Here is a 15,709-nt window from a genome sequence, read left to right as displayed (position 1 = left end):
AATGGGTTCCTTTTTGCACAAGTGGGAAAAAAAAAAAAAAAAGAGCGGGAAAGTGACATGCCCTTTCTTCAGGTGGATTCCGCGGCTGATTTAGCTGCGAACGTTCATTCATTGGGGTCTAATCTGGAGTGGAATGCCGCGACTGGATGCTGTATGCACTGCACCGGCATCTAGTCGCGGCTAGCCGTTTTTTGGACCAGATTCTGAGGCGGCCTCCGCGTCAAAATCCGGTCCAAAAAACCCCGTGTGAATCCAGCTTAAGGGCTGCACGTGTACTTTCATTGCTTCTACTGGTGCTTGGGTCCAGAAGCATCTCGTGGCAGTACTTCTGTGCTATGGTTTGTGGTATAGGACTTTACATTTACAGCCTGACATTTAGTGTGCGGCGCTGCAAATACTTCATCTCTGATATTTTTTAAATCTGTGCGCTGTACAAAAAAAAAAAAAGTTGCCTACCCCTGGTTTAGGACTTCCAGAGACCATTCCTGTGTGGGGTTGCTTTTCATCCTAAGGAGTTGGCTCATTCACAGTTTTGCCTAAGAACACTGTCATGAATAAGGAATAGTTGGTACACATCCTCATTGGAATTTTGAGTCCCTGGCCAGGAAACTCCCCAGATCTTAAATCACATTGAGAACCTTTGTCCAATCCTAAAATAAGCGGATGGACATACAAGAACATGGAAATTGTGATCAACTCAGGACATACTTATAATTGTACTTCAATAACCTTAGAAACATCTGACTCACCATTGCGTCTTTCCAGCCACATGCAGGAGGTGATAGAGCAGATGCAAAAGGAGAACAGATATCTGCGAAGTCTAGAAGACGAGCGGCGCATAGAGAATGAGCGTTATCAGGTGAGAAAATACAGAATGAAAATCTAGGTGTGTAGCAGTGAAGAAGCTTACAAAGATTATTGTGGCCAGTTGTTTCTTTTTTAGACTATAACATTGCACTTTTAGTCTTTAGTCCCTGTGTCATAGTCCAGAGTGAGAGGGATTTGCAATTCTTGACCCAATTGATGATTTACTTAATGATCCAGCAGAGCACCAGCAATAACGCAACACTCCAAAGCATTGTATACAGCTAGTGATTTGTTCTCTCCTCCCACGCTGCCAGGACTGCTCTCCCTCTGCTCTGACTGCTTAGAGTTTGCTTGCTTCAACAGCAGTAGTTAGCGCTTCTGAAGCTATCCAGACACTAAAGCAGAGCTGGCAGCGCTAACTTTCCTGACTAATCAGTGCCCTGCGTCACTTCATTAGCTACCTTCTGTGCTACAGAGCCTCCTGCCTTTGTATACAGCAGACTTAACCCTTACCTAGCTGCTGCACCCTCACCCTGCAAGTGTAAGCTTGCCTGCATATGTATCAAGGGTTAAAAAGGCTGCATGAAGGTGGGTGGGGTCAGAAATGCACACTGAACTCCCCAAACTTGGAGCTCCTCTATCCCAACACCACCACTCCATACTTTATAAAGTGCCTGCCAGGCCACAATTTCATACTTCACCAAGGGGTTAAACTGTGGATAATGAGTTTCCCCCTAGGTGGCAGGAAGAGACAAGTGGGATAGGGGCGATTTTTTGGCCGCAATATCTCTTGCATGCATTTGGGATGAAATCACTGTCATTTTCAATGGCGCATGATGAAGTGACACTACTGCTGCAGAACCACACTCTGGTACATGTTGGATGTATTGTGACCACAACATGTATATCCATACTTGAACTACATATAATTGGCGACACCCCCTCCCCGCGCACCACTTGCTATAGATACTGGCAGTATCACTTATTTATCTGCACCATTAACATGAAGGCTGCAGGTTTTACAATTGTGAAATTGTATTTTATATGGTATATCTTATACTCTGATTCTATCTGCCATTTTAGTCTGCAGGTCCCTCTCTGTACAATTTGCTTTGCCAATATAGTAAATAGATGTTGAAACAAATGTAAAATTAGGTCAAAAGTGAATTTGCTGTTTAAATAATTACAATATAAATGGTTGATTTAATTCCAGCTTTCTCTACGTACATCTGATCTGGAACGACAACATCCCAGTGAAGACATCGGGTGAGTTATTAAGCCATTTTTGTGTGTCTCTCAGCGTCTCCAGCATATACATCACTGACCAGTATTTCTCAGGTCTCTGCGGTCTGCAAGAAGAGCATTCACAAGTGCTGGAAACCTAAGGACAAAGCCACGTGGAGGATCTTGATGCTTGCCTAGTGCTACAGAAAAGGCTCTAACTTGTAATCCTGTGAACTTGTAAGGGCACATTCACATGAGAGTTTCAGCTGTGAAATTTTAGTCCATGTTGTTGGCCGTATTAACCAGCCAACACCTTAAGCGGGGAGAGGGGACTCCTTGCAGTATAGCTATCAATGATGCAAGCAGTCCCTGCCTCCCAGCAACATACTGTCTCATACCAATTACTGTACTGAACAGTATGTCACAGCTGAAACTTGGTCATGTCAATATGTGCTAAAAATTAGACCACTAAAACTTGAAATAGTTTTGCTCTGGGACCCAGACTTTCAGTATCTCGATCCCCAAAACAGTGTGTAGCTTCAGACCAGAGAAGAATTACCATAGCCATGTAACCATTCTGTGTATTACAAGACAGGGCTAAAAGTAATCTCAGTTAGGCCAGTTCTAAACATTACTGAGATTTACCTAACTAATATACTAAACAAGTCTCAGGTCTAATGGTAGAGCAGCGACTGGAATAAGTTATATAAGCCACCTGTTAAAGTAGCGGAGCAATGAGAACACTTTCATCCTGCACAGCTCACCTGTATTTTCTGCATGTCCCCACACTTCAGGCCATGTGGCATGCCAATCCTATCTGCTTCTAAGATGACATATTCCTGAAATTTTTCTCTGTGCTTCAATCTTATGATGCCTCAGCAAAGCATCACATAGGCAGCTAGAGGCAGGACCCTTTGTGCCTGCTGGAGGGAACATTCTGTAAGTTAAGCTTAGAGACCATTACTAAACCATCAGCGCCCTTGTGGAGAGCCTGTGCAGTACAATGCATACAGGACGCTATGAGGGCTGTAAAGATGATATTAAATAAGTTAGATAATATAGAAATATTCACATAAGGAAAGAAGAAAAAAAATGCCAGAGTGTTTTAAAATTCTAATTTATCATGTACCAAAATGGTTCCCCATTTATTTGCCTTTACATATTAGCAGCCACATCTTTGCTCAGTTTCAGTAGAGCATGATACATGTTTGTTTCTGTGGCTGTACTACAATAGCAAATCACAGCCTATGCAAGGGTCAGACACCCAAGACCCTTGTAATGGTAACATGCCGGGAACCATCATGTGGCTTTAGGTCCTGCAGCTGGAAGCTGTGCCATCCAGAAGCAACTGGGGAGGTCTCAGGCGTCGGACCCTCACATATATAACATTGATTTTGCCATCTTACAGCTAGTCCATCAATATTAGAACGTTAACAACTTCATAGGTACATATTATGTTTGTGTGAAATTGGCCTTGTTCCCACAACCATTCAGATCCTCCTTTACCTGAATCACAGGGGGCAAAAAAAAAAAAAAAATCCCTGCTAACAGTATAATTGTATCTTTGCTTCTGCCGCTGGTGGGTTCAATCATTGCACTATTTTTGAACTTGTTACATTCTTTGTAAATCATTTTTAATATATTTATATTGCAATTTTGTAATAAATTAATCCTGAATTTTAAGTGTTTTTAATCAACTGCTCTGTTTCTTTGTCTAGCAGTTTCTGATAGATGTCAATGTTGATCGTAACATCTTTAGGAAATGTGTTCATTCACAGCACCCTGGAAAGACAAATGTAATTGTTGATCTGGTGTAAACCATCAGACGGCTGTCTTACTGTATGGTGTGCAATGACAAAACTCTCCTGTGCACACAGCCAAGCCCAGCCAGAATCCCTCAGCTGCACTTCATCCCGTCAGCATTGCAAGAAAATCAATAATCAGCATTTAACAGTTGCCTTTTAGTCAATATACAGCACTTAAATTGGCTTCAAGCAGAGGGAGCTGCCGATAAGCCAACTGATCCACTTGTTGTGGGTCTGCCTATGACATTACGACACTAGTTAGGAGTTAATTATCATGTTGACGCCAGCCTGTACATATCCCAGTGCCAAGCACTTTCCTGCATCTTCCTTGCATACATTAAATCAAACTAAAACTCCAAGCTCCAGATATTCTTAATGTTATGTAAAAATAAACATTCCACGTCTTGACACCATGAAAAGATACATTATTGCTTAAAAATAACAATATTCCACTTTACAATAAAATGGTAGGATCCCCACCCAGCCAAGGAAATTGTATTCCACAAGTCCCAGAAATGTCAATGTACTAGAGGGGAGATTTGTTCTCAAGCAGTGAAACAAGTTGGGTTTGGTGGACAACTAAATACAGAAAAGGGATCACAAGCCAAAACGCGCAGGGGTTCGTCGAGGGGTTCCTGGTTCCATCTGCTCCTTCCTTCCTGGGGTGTAAATCTTTGAAGACCTGGAAAACAGAAGATGAACATAAGACTGAAGTAGAAAACAAAACTAGTTTGTGATGGTTCAAGTTAATAGTGGGCACAATTCTGCCTTTTCCACCCATTCAGATACAGAAGACCTGGCAATAGTTGGAATAGTGCCCCATATAATACGTACAGTAACCACAACGCAATAAATGGAGGGAGGCAGCAGGTGTGAACATGTGCAAGTTATCCCACAAGTACTAACCATGAACCACAAGGAAAAAGAGCACTTTACATCTCCTGCACCAAGTCTTTGGAGAAGCAGCTATTGAATCATACACTGATTTTTTGTTTCTGTAATCCTTACCATTCCCGTTAGTTGAGAGCAAAATTATACTGAAATTGTCAGGTAGGCGGACCCAGGCTGTCTGTCCACTTGAGGGAGAACATGACTGTGCTAAAAGTAAGACGTGATTGTTTGAGCATGGTGGGGGTGACAGAAAAATACCAACTGCTCCTATTGGAAGATGCAAAGAGTTGGAGGTGGTGAAAGGTTCTCTTTAAAGCATTTGCAGCAGGAAGGGGGAAGATACCTTAGCAGCTGCAGGCATTTTTTTTAAAAAAAAATTTTTGGGCCTAAAGTCATAACATTTTTACTTTGTATGGAATATTAAATTGGACCGTTATGAAACAATGTACAGATAAGAAAAAAAAATGCTGCTTCTTTTTCCACCTCCCATTAATATTAATGGTGTTTTTCAAGTTGGAATCCGTCTGAACACAGGTCATGTTGCTTTTTTTGTTTGTTTGTTTTTTTCTTTTAGGCTAAAGCCCCTAAAGCACTGCAGGAACAACCGTGGCGTGAATGCATTGCGGTTCTTCCTGCAGCGCTTTGAACAGAAAGTTTTCCTCTGCAGACTTCTGTTACAATTATATCTATGGGAAAGGCGTCGGCGTTTCTGTAGATATAATTGACAAGAGATATTTTCAAAACCGCGATGGTTTTGGAAATCGCAGCAATCGTGTCAGCGCTGCAATTTTTTCCGCAAAGTGGGCATGGGATTCGCATGAATCCCATCCACTTTGTAAGTACTGTAAAAGGCCGCGATTTTTCCCGCTGTGGCCAAGTCGCAGCGTTTCCGGCAGTGGGGCCCCGTCCTTAGCTAGAGGGAGAAAAAAAACTGCTACTGACTCTCATTGAAATAAAAAGGGGGTGGTTTTTAAGGCAGATAATCCTCCTGCAAAGAAAAAAAAAAAACCCTCACACTTAGGGGTATACCTGCATATAATAGACCTACACTTATGATTAGCCTGGCAGCCATCAGTAGCTACCTGCCTTTCATAGGAAGTGATCGCTACCAGACAGTCCAAAAGTAGGGGTGTTGGGCTGCTTAGATTCTGATGGTAATTAGTTGAAGCACTTGGCTCTAATCTAAAATATTGTATCAAGTTAGGAAAACCATAGTGAAACACTAGTTGCATCTGACCTACGGTCGACAAAATGATTAGAGCTCTTAATTCTATTGGTATGGGATAGAAGGTGTATGAGTAACAAGGGGCTACACAGAAATATGAGTAAGTGAGTTTTTAAGTGGGATCTTGAACTTTCTGCTTCTCAGGGGAGTATAGGGTGGAAGTAAATTGTCTCTACTGAGCGAGTTTAATTAGGGGCATCAGCTTCTGTGTTTTGTTGGGTATGGTAAACTTTGAAGAGGGGGGGGGGGTGTTGGGATGCTTCCTTCTGTTTTGTAATTGGTGTTGAGATATTTATATCTTTTGTTGTTTTTATGGGGCACTTATTAGGTTTATATGTGTTTGAACTGCCACAATAAACGTATATATCCAACTATCATCCATCTACCTATCAGATTGCTGCTCTAGGTGGAAGCAGTATGACAGGCATCAAAGGCATTTAAAGCGCTAAAAGTGGGTTTCCGTCCATACTGATGACCTTATGCACGAGTACCCAAAACTGCTAGTGACCTGAGAGCGCATACAGTACTGTTCCTATTCAAGTAATAGGAGCACCACAGCAGCGCCGTCTACTACATAAAAGAGATGCTCTAAATTCTCCAGAATCACCACTATTAACTGGATATTTGCAGTGCTGCACTTTCTCCATGTACTTTAGCAGCTTCTGGCAATCCGAGGCAGCTAGAACATCTGACCTGTGAGGGGGTCCACGTGTCAGACCCAAGATCACATTCTGATGATTTATCCTATGGCTAGGTTATCAGAGTTAAAAATCAGTTTATGGACAAAAGTCTCCACTGTCTAATATAGCAGAGACCCAGTAATTATGGCTCCCATTCCGGTCCTGGGTGACACTAATAATGCTGTATAAGAGATATTCTGGCCACAAATATAGGTTTCTGACCCTATCAAACAGATGATGCAATGCATTGTGGGTGAATCGGGTCCATCAAAATGGACCAGATACTTATAGCCCCATCCGTGGGGTTGGAAATATAGAGCATGTTCTATTGTTTCAAGGATGACCGGGACAAAGAAATTGGTCCTCTGAACATGCTCTTATGGAGGTAAAAATTATCCAGCAACTGTATAGGAGGCTCAATCCAATTTGCCTACAGACAATTGTGGCACAGACGCAGGCTGAAAATGTCATCCACAGCTAAAAGGATAACACTGGGCACCTCAGACATTCAGAGGAATTGTAGCTATCTGTAGACAAATCTGGTAACTCGGGCTCTTCCCCAACTATTTAATTTTTTTAAATCAAAGATCATCTCTGCATTGCTTAACCAGTTTGTGGCCACAAAAAAAGGGGATTTCTCACTTACTGCTTTCTGGAACACAGCACCATAGCATTAACAAAAGCAGTCCTGAGGGTGGGAATTACATAACCATGTGAGCAACCTAGCGCACAGGTGATTGCCGATGCCAGCCTAGGTCGTAACATTTTGCGGAGGCCACAGAATGGATCTGGTACAACTTGGTGAAAGTGTGGACAGAGCCTCAGGTAGCAGCCTTAGTGTTTTGGGCAGCAGAAGCCTTGAGCCGATAGGAGTCTCTGATAGCAGATGAAATCCATCTGGAAATGGAAGACTTAGTTTCTTCTCCCTAAGGGCCCTGACTGCTTCTGTGTCTGAATGACGGAAGGAGTCCATAAGAGACAAAGACCCAGATCGTCACATCCAGGCAGTAGAGAGAGCACAGATACTTGGGGAAGAAGACTATATCCTCATTATTGTGGAAAGAAGAAACCACCTTAGGGCTAAGGCCCCACACTGCAGAAGCACAACTTTTTTTTGTTGCAGTTTTCTGAGCTAAAGCCAGGAGTGGATTGAATAAATGTAGAAGTATAAGTTCCACCTTTATATTCCCCATTGCTTTTGTAGCCATTCTTGGCTTTGGCTCAAAAAATTGCAACAAAATCTGCAACAACAAAAAAGCTGCGTACCCACAATGTGGGGCCTCAGCCTTAAGCAGGAAGGATGGTGGTGGACAACAGAAAAACTTGTCCTTGTGAAGAAGAAAAGGAGGCTTCCAGGACAGGGCAGCCAAGTCAGGGACCCTGCGAATGGAAGTAACTGTCACCAGGAAGTCGATCTTCCAGGACAGAAGATGAAGAGAGATCTCATGCAAAGGCTTGAAGATCCTCAAGGATAAGACTGATGTCCCATAGGAGGATGGCACGGAGGAGCACATTGTACCACGCCCTGCAGGAACGTCGTCACCTGAGGCCAGAAAGTCAGGGTCTTCTGAAGAAAAAAAAAATGGAAAGGGCAGACACCTGCCCTTTAAGAGAAGAAAGACCAATTCCATAGTCCAGACAGGACTGAAGAAAAAAGGAGAGTGGATGAAAGTCATTATTCTTGCACCACTCACACATAGGTCTTCTACATGCTCTTAGCAGACTGGGATTTTTCACTTTGAGCATGGTCTGGGCAGACGGGGGATTCTAGAAACACCTGTTCTGCCATCTTCAGGCACTGCAGGGTCACCACTTTGGTGACCTTCATGTAGGAGCGGGGTCACGGCCTTCCAGTCACTGGTGGAGAAATAGGTGAAAGGCAAAGCGCTTGAAAAAGCACAGCACCCATGGGGAAGGGGGGGGGGTACTAGTGTGGTATATACTGTACACTGAAGATCCCCTTGCAAGATGAATAAGAAAAAAGATACAAGACAGAACACCTCAGTCAGGTCAGGTTTGCCTCCTACGAATAATTGTCTAAAACAGCCTAGCATAGAGACTGTGGAGAGGGGTATAGCTTAGCAGCAACCAGGTCTAACCCCCTCAGACCCAGAAGTCTTATAATAGAGTTATTTCATGTTCAATTTAAAAATATAATAGAACAAGGCCAAGTAACATTATCTAGTCTTGAAATTTTTTTTTTTTTTTTTTTTTAAAGTTCACATGACCCTGACTGTGCACCATAGTGCTCAATGGGTCCTACTCTGGTAGGATTATCCACAAATGAAATTATATCATTTAAAGCTGTTGTACAGAGTACGCGAGGTCTGAGGAGGCTACACCCATGATGCTGTGTCCCCTAAGGAAATAAGTGATGACACATGGCACTATTATGGCTGGGGAGAACATTTTAGTCCCTCCCTGAAGTGGATGTCATGGTTATGGAGGAAGTCTCTACACCAATGAAAACAACAAACAAAAATGTAACATTTGGTTTCCAAAAACGCACAAGCTGACATGTGTAATAGTGCCCTGAAAGCATTTTACAGTTTGTACTACAGTACAAATACCCCTTACAGCTCCACAGATCTCTGTAATGTTACTAGTAGAGATGAGTGAGTACTATTCAAAATGGCTTGTTTCGAACAGCACGCACCCATAGGAATGAATGGAAACGGCCCGCCGCTTAACCCCCTGCATGCCGGCTGTGTCCATTCATTTCTATGGGTGCGTGCTATTCGAAATCTGTAGTTACTAGTACAGCCAACCACCATATAAACCATGTCCCTTTTTTCATACAAACCTGACAAGAAAGAAAGAGAAAAAAAAAAAAAAAAAAAAAAAAACAACTCCCTATGAAAGCCAATACCACAGACTTTCTAAAAAGTACCATTTTACAGCCTTAGACAACATGGAAATTATACATAAACATTATGGCTAAAGCTCTACTTTGCATAAACGCAGCAAAAAAAAAAAAAAAAAAAAAAAAAAATCGCAGTGTAAAAAAACGCAGAGAAACCACTGCGTTTTCTGTCACGGAAAAAAATCGCGCATGTACATGCGTTTTTCAGTTTTGTGCTGCGGAAATTCATATTAGTTTTCTGTTGGGTTTTTCATTGTGTTTTTGCTCAAGGTTCTCATGTGCAATAAAAGTAATTGAAAGGCTATGTTAAAAATCTTACGGAATTATGGTCCTCTGCTATTTAGGCCGGTGCCCCATGGGCCCGAAACGCTGCGATTCGGCCGCGACGGAAAAACCACAAGAAAAATCACAGTGTTTTAAAGTACTTTCAAAGTTGATGGGATTCATACGAATCACATGCCCACTTTGTGGGGGGGGGGGAATAAAAATCACAGTACGGACACGCTGCGGTTTTGAAAATCGCAGCATGTCAACTATATCTACGGAAACGCCGGCAGCTTTCCCATAGATATAATTGTAACAAAGTCCGGAGGTGGAAAACTCCGTGACCTTTCTGTTCAAAGTGCTGCGGGAAGAACTGCAATGCGTCCACGCCACAGTTGTTCCCACAGCACTTTAGCACGGCGGTTCCGTTTAACCAAGCAAAGCAGTGAGTTTTTGTCTGCGGATTTTGATGCTTTTCCGCAGCGTTTCTGCGGAGTTTCTGCAACACATTTATCAGCTGTGTTTTTCACACTCTCCATAGAAGTATATGGAGGGGAAAAACTCAGCGTTTGCGCAAATATAATTGACATGCTGCGTTTTTCAAAAAGGCAGCTTTTCCACAGTTTTTTTTTCTGCAGTGTGGGGTTAGGATTAGACAAAATTGCATTCATCAACATTATTTTTCCGCTGCGTTTCCGCCCAATGGGGCCTTAGCCTAAAGGGGTTATCCAGTTGTTAAAAATGTGGCCCAAATAACAGGATGTATCAATATAGACACTTCAGTATTATTCCATATATATTACTGTAAATAAATCAAACAAAACTGTGCTGAAATCAAAGGGATATTCCCATGTACATAATTATTTTTAAATTTGTAGATAATTGAAAGTTAAACATTTTTGAAAATATAAGTAATTAAACATTACGTTTACCGTATATACTCGAGTATAAGCCGACCCGAATATAAGCAGAGGCCCCTAATTTTACCACAAAAAACTGGGAAAACTTATTGACTCGAGTATAAGCCGAGGGGGGGAAATGCAGCAGCTACTGGAAAATATCAAAAATTAAAATGGTCAGAGTTTTTGGGTACAGTAGATACTGGGTGCTGGGGAAGGGGAGGGGGTGTTTTGGTTGTCTGTCTGCCCCTTCCCTGAGCTTGAGGACTGTTTTTTCTTCCCCCACTTGGAATTCAGCCTGGCTGAATATAGGGTATCTGCAGTGCTCCTATTAACCCCTTCCTGATGGAACAGGAGCACTGCAGATACCCTATATTCAGTAGACCGGGCACTGTCAGACACAGGGATACCTAATATGTATGTGTCTCACAGTCATTTTCTACTTTTGTATGTATTCTAGGGAAAGGAGTGATTTAGAACTTTTATTTTTTTTTTTTATTTTTTTTTTTTTTTTTGCTGACTCGAGTATAAGCCGAGGGGGGCTTTTTCAGCACAAAAACTGGGCTGAAAAATTCGGCTTATACTCGAGTATATACGGTAAGCGTTTTAAAGATTTTCTCTAAATATCTTGTGTTCACAGTCTGTTGTCTTGATTGGTTGCCAGTGGATACGACCATGAAAGCAGGAACTTTCTAAGGTGAGAAAATCCACCATGATTTTCTTATTGTGGCCGGGATATCGTCTGATACATGTAGTGTCCTGATAACTCAGCTACAATAAGAAAATCATGGCTGTTTTTTTGACCAGTCCCAGACCATATAAAGTTTTTGCATTTGTGGTCGTATCCATTGGCAACCGATCAAAACAACAGACTATCACCACTAAGAAAGTAGAGAAAATCTTTAGAAATCTGCAGAATTTTTAACTACTTATATTTGCAAAAATGTTTAACTCTCAATTATCCTATCCTATTAATCCTATCTTCCTATCCTACTAATATTATAAATATGACAGTTTCTGTGTTTGTTTCTCAATCACGCAAAAACGGCTGAATGGATTTGAATGAAATTTGGCACATAGATAGTTTGTAACCTCATTTAAAACATAGACTACTTTTTATCCAAGTAAATGACACGGCTTCACGACTTATGAATTTATGTTCACATACTATATTACACTGCTCTTGCAGCAGCTTATCTCTGCTTCGGATAAAGCCAGGGCTGTTATCTGTCTATGTAAACACTCAGCTAACCCTTAGTGCATTCTGTACACACCTTTGCATATTATCTGATCTGCTCCAGGCAACATGCTGACACACTGGGTGGGAAAACACCTTTAATCCAAATTGGCAGTTTGCTACTGTTAAACATGCCGGGAAAAAGAAAATCAAATTTGTTGCAAAATTCTAAAACAAAGACAGCTATAAAGGTTGCCAGAAGTCAACAGAGTTCTTCTCAAGTGGAGCTGAGGGGGATCATCGGCGCCAACAACACGCTCATTATATGGCATCCCAGTGAGCTGCCAAAACAATCACGGGCACAGTGCAAAAAAATGAGTTTAGCAGCAGGCCAGCTTGACAGCTGCCGAAACCTCGGAACAGGCGGATCATCAACGCCAAGCACACGCTCATTATATGGCGTCCCAGCGAGCCATGAACAATCACAGGCACGACGTGAGGAAGCATGGCGTGAGGAACAAGTTCAGCAGCATGACAGCTTAAGAGCTGCCGAAACGCCGGAGCAGGCAAACCATCGATGCCAACAACACGCAGACGAAGTCGCGGGCAGAAGCTAGTCTACAAATATAGATATGATTCTGTTCATAGAAATACTCCTTTAAGCAGGTCATTGACCACAGCTGTGACTTTTTGTTTACAAGCTTACTACCCCTTCCTGTGAGCAGTTCAGGCAGCAAAGGAAACATCACAGCAACACATGACTGCCTTGCATTCTCTCATACTGACCTCAGATGTAGAAGTAATTATTACCTCTTAGATATTTGGTGCTGTGTGTAGTGTGTGTGTCTGAGGATTCTCTCACCTCACCTTCTGTCTCTATCCCTCTTCCCTCATAGACTGTAAGCCCTTGTGGGCAGGGCCCTCTATCCTATGCCAGTTGGTCCCTATTAGTATTATATCTGTCTCAATAATTATCCTAAGCCACTTCTGCCATGTAGAACATATAAAGCAACACACCGTGAACTGCTTAATGTGCTTTTCCTGTCCTGTTCTTCTCTTCTTGAGCGCAGTTGTTCTTCGGCCAGCATCATCTCTTCCTCCATGGCAGACACCTCCTCCTTTGCTCTGCGTCTGTTTTCCTAAAAGACACAGACATTATTACAGAAACGCACTGAGTGGAGATGAATTGGTAGTTTGTATTATTCACACTAACCTGTCTTGACTTGCCAGCATGTTTTATGCTGTAGAACATAGGACCTAGTTCTGCCAACCATTCGCCATCTACAGCAGTTACACACTGCATGTATTCCTAGAGAACAAGGACATAAATATAAGTTTATATTATAATATATTATATACATGTACAGTGTTCTGGCGTAAGGACGAATGTCTAAGCACCGAATGGCTGGTCTCATATGACTGGACTATATTTAGGATAGGATACCAGTACAGTAATCTTGAGCTACACTGCAATGCCTTTACAATTAATGAAGTGCATCTCAGAGAACATAAATAAAATATAAGCATCTGAACCTTAATAACTGATTCACATTTTAGACTCATGCATTGTTTTATTCATAGTAAACAAGATTTGTATTGTGATAATCTTCTTGACTATTGAAGTGCTGCCATCTTGTGGACATCAAAGTAATCACTTCCACCAAGAACAAAAGACATAAATTTCTATTTATAATATGAAACCCAACCCAGTCCATTCTCTGATTAGATGCGTCTTTTAAGTTGTAATTTATAGAAAACAGAAGAAAGCAAGATCAAGCTCGTACTGAAAAGAATCATATGGTCTTTAAACACAAGTATGAAAAAAATATTCCTTATGAATGTGGTCACAGATATTAGGAGAATAGAAATAAAAGAATCTCTTACCTTGGTTGTCATCACAAGTTCATGATAAACAATGTAATCTGGGGTATACCCCATTCCAAAGAGGGAGCTAGTTGGGTGCAAGTGACAAGGCATTCCCGTCCGTACATTGACATATTCACCAATTCCCTGCAGAAACACCACACATGGTCACTCTGCTGAACATTATAGAATCCAAATTAAAACTGGTTAGAATTTCTGGTCACCAACCTTTAGCCTGGCAGCTTGATGAAAGTAAGCCGCACAGATACATTTACGAACCACATCCCAGTCAGATCCACAGGACGATAATGACATGCGCTGAGCCACCATGATGTCCTTCAACTGTGCACGGACTTCACGGACCTAATACAAAACAAGGTCTCAGTTTACCTACACAACATGGTAGTCAGTCACAAAGGTTTTGGAAGAGACCATCTGAACACACCTTTCTCATAGCCTTGGCATGGATAAAATGCTGGTTGCACCAACCACTGGAATAGTTATTGTTTTTCCACTGGAGGAAAACATTTAAATATGTTAAGTGGTCGCTCTCTGGGACGGCAAACTTCTCCCGAACTTGATCGCTCTCTTCCTCACGTCCCTGTTAACAAAACAGAAAAGGTTTACTATTAAGGCTGGAAGAGTTCCGGAAATACCAAGACAAATGGTAATTATACAGTTAATATACATTTTACATCCACACTACCTTTGGTCTATAGAAGATTGCTGGCACAGATAACATGGACACAACAATGAGGATTTCAGCACTGCACCCCATATCACAAGACACAATCAACATCTTTGACAAAGCTGGATCCAGTGGAAACTCAACCATAAGACGGCCAGTGGATGTGAGTGAACCTGGTACCAATATATGAAGATAAATCGTTATGTCATCATTGTATACAGATCATTAAAAACTACTTAACCGACCTATCGCATTATCTGAACCGTGCTCAGCACTGTATCAGGTACATGAACTGTATTACACATCTAGGACCCATTACTAGCTGCAGAAGCTGGGGGAAAAAAAACTTCTACAGTTTAACCATGAACAAAATCAATCAATGCTTCTGGGTGCATAGGGGGTGAGAATGGACACTATAAAAACAAGACAAAAAAATATTGATACAATTGTATGTAGAGTTTTTTTTCACTTGGACAATTCAAAAATGTTAATAAAAACTAATCAACACATATGTAGCTAAAATGTTGCCAACTAAAATTAAAACAAGCAAAACAATAAGTTCTCATAGGGCCATGCTGACACAAAAATAAGGACGTTATTAAGAAAAAGCCAACCCTTAACACCTAAAGTATTTAACCCCTTAAAGGGGTTCACAGACTCATCTTTCCATGGTTCTCTGGTGTCTCCCTGCTCCAGACAACCTCTATAAGGACTCAGGGTAAAGTATAAAGGAGCCTACCTGTGTTGTCAAGAGCCCCCAAAATCCATAACTGATACATTGAGTTAAGCATGTTGTCCTCTGGAGGTGGGTCCATGAAGTGAAAGAGTAGAAGGTCCTGCACTCCCAGTGACTTTAGAAGTAGAACCACATTAGACAGGTTGGTTCTCTGAATTTCTGGGACAGTAGTGCACAGCAGCTCATTCTTATAGGCACTCTGAGTATACAGCCTGGCAGAGACAAAAGGTTGTTATATGACGCTTTCACTATATACATCAGTCAGATCTAATAGGCACAAAACAGCCAACAATAGTTATGACATTTATAAAGACCTTAAACTCTCATAACTTCATGTAGATTGTATACAGCCTTTAATACACTGTCTACCAATAAGTATTTAGATACCTGTGGTCCGAGCGCCAATTACAGCCTCAGCCCTCCAGGCATGCTTTCCACAAGTCCTTGTATGATGGCTAGTGGTCTTTTGTTCCTTTCGGCTTGGAGAAGACAGGTAAGTTCTTACCTTAGTTCAGCGATCCAGCTCGTCCCAGAGGTGCTTCATAGGGTTCAAGTCTGGGCTCTGGGTGGGCCAGTCCAATCTGTTA

General features: G+C 41.7%; 2 protein-coding genes across 4 annotated transcripts in view; one reads left to right on the top strand and one right to left on the bottom strand.

Annotated features, from left to right (window-relative positions):
* The window catches only part of PMFBP1 (polyamine modulated factor 1 binding protein 1), a 143,030-nt gene extending 140,760 nt beyond the window's left edge, over window positions 1-2,270 (top strand). The window contains exons 39-41 of the mRNA XM_075282011.1: window positions 766-859; window positions 2,021-2,073; window positions 2,146-2,270. Coding sequence (XP_075138112.1) covers window positions 766-859; window positions 2,021-2,073; window positions 2,146-2,218 — 220 coding nt within the window. The 3' untranslated portion in view covers window positions 2,219-2,270. The remainder of the gene's footprint in view (window positions 1-765; window positions 860-2,020; window positions 2,074-2,145) is intronic.
* Window positions 2,271-3,576: 1,306 nt separating this feature from the next.
* Window positions 3,577-15,709, bottom strand: part of DHX38 (DEAH-box helicase 38) — a 42,909-nt gene continuing 30,776 nt past the window's right edge. For all 3 annotated transcript variants that reach the window (XM_075282006.1, XM_075282007.1, XM_075282008.1), the window contains exons 19-26: window positions 15,126-15,334; window positions 14,405-14,559; window positions 14,144-14,299; window positions 13,927-14,061; window positions 13,720-13,845; window positions 13,049-13,144; window positions 12,853-12,974; window positions 3,577-4,518 (exon numbers count right to left, since the gene is read on the bottom strand). In XM_075282006.1, coding sequence (XP_075138107.1) covers window positions 4,434-4,518; window positions 12,853-12,974; window positions 13,049-13,144; window positions 13,720-13,845; window positions 13,927-14,061; window positions 14,144-14,299; window positions 14,405-14,559; window positions 15,126-15,334 — 1,084 coding nt within the window. In that variant the 3' untranslated portion in view covers window positions 3,577-4,433. The remainder of the gene's footprint in view (window positions 4,519-12,852; window positions 12,975-13,048; window positions 13,145-13,719; window positions 13,846-13,926; window positions 14,062-14,143; window positions 14,300-14,404; window positions 14,560-15,125; window positions 15,335-15,709) is intronic.

Source organism: Leptodactylus fuscus, chromosome 7, assembly GCF_031893055.1.
Source record: "Leptodactylus fuscus isolate aLepFus1 chromosome 7, aLepFus1.hap2, whole genome shotgun sequence".
Classification (NCBI taxonomy): Eukaryota; Metazoa; Chordata; class Amphibia; order Anura; family Leptodactylidae; genus Leptodactylus; species Leptodactylus fuscus.
The sequence above is the reverse complement of the archived record's forward strand: the minus strand, read 5'-3'. Positions and strand labels throughout refer to the sequence as shown.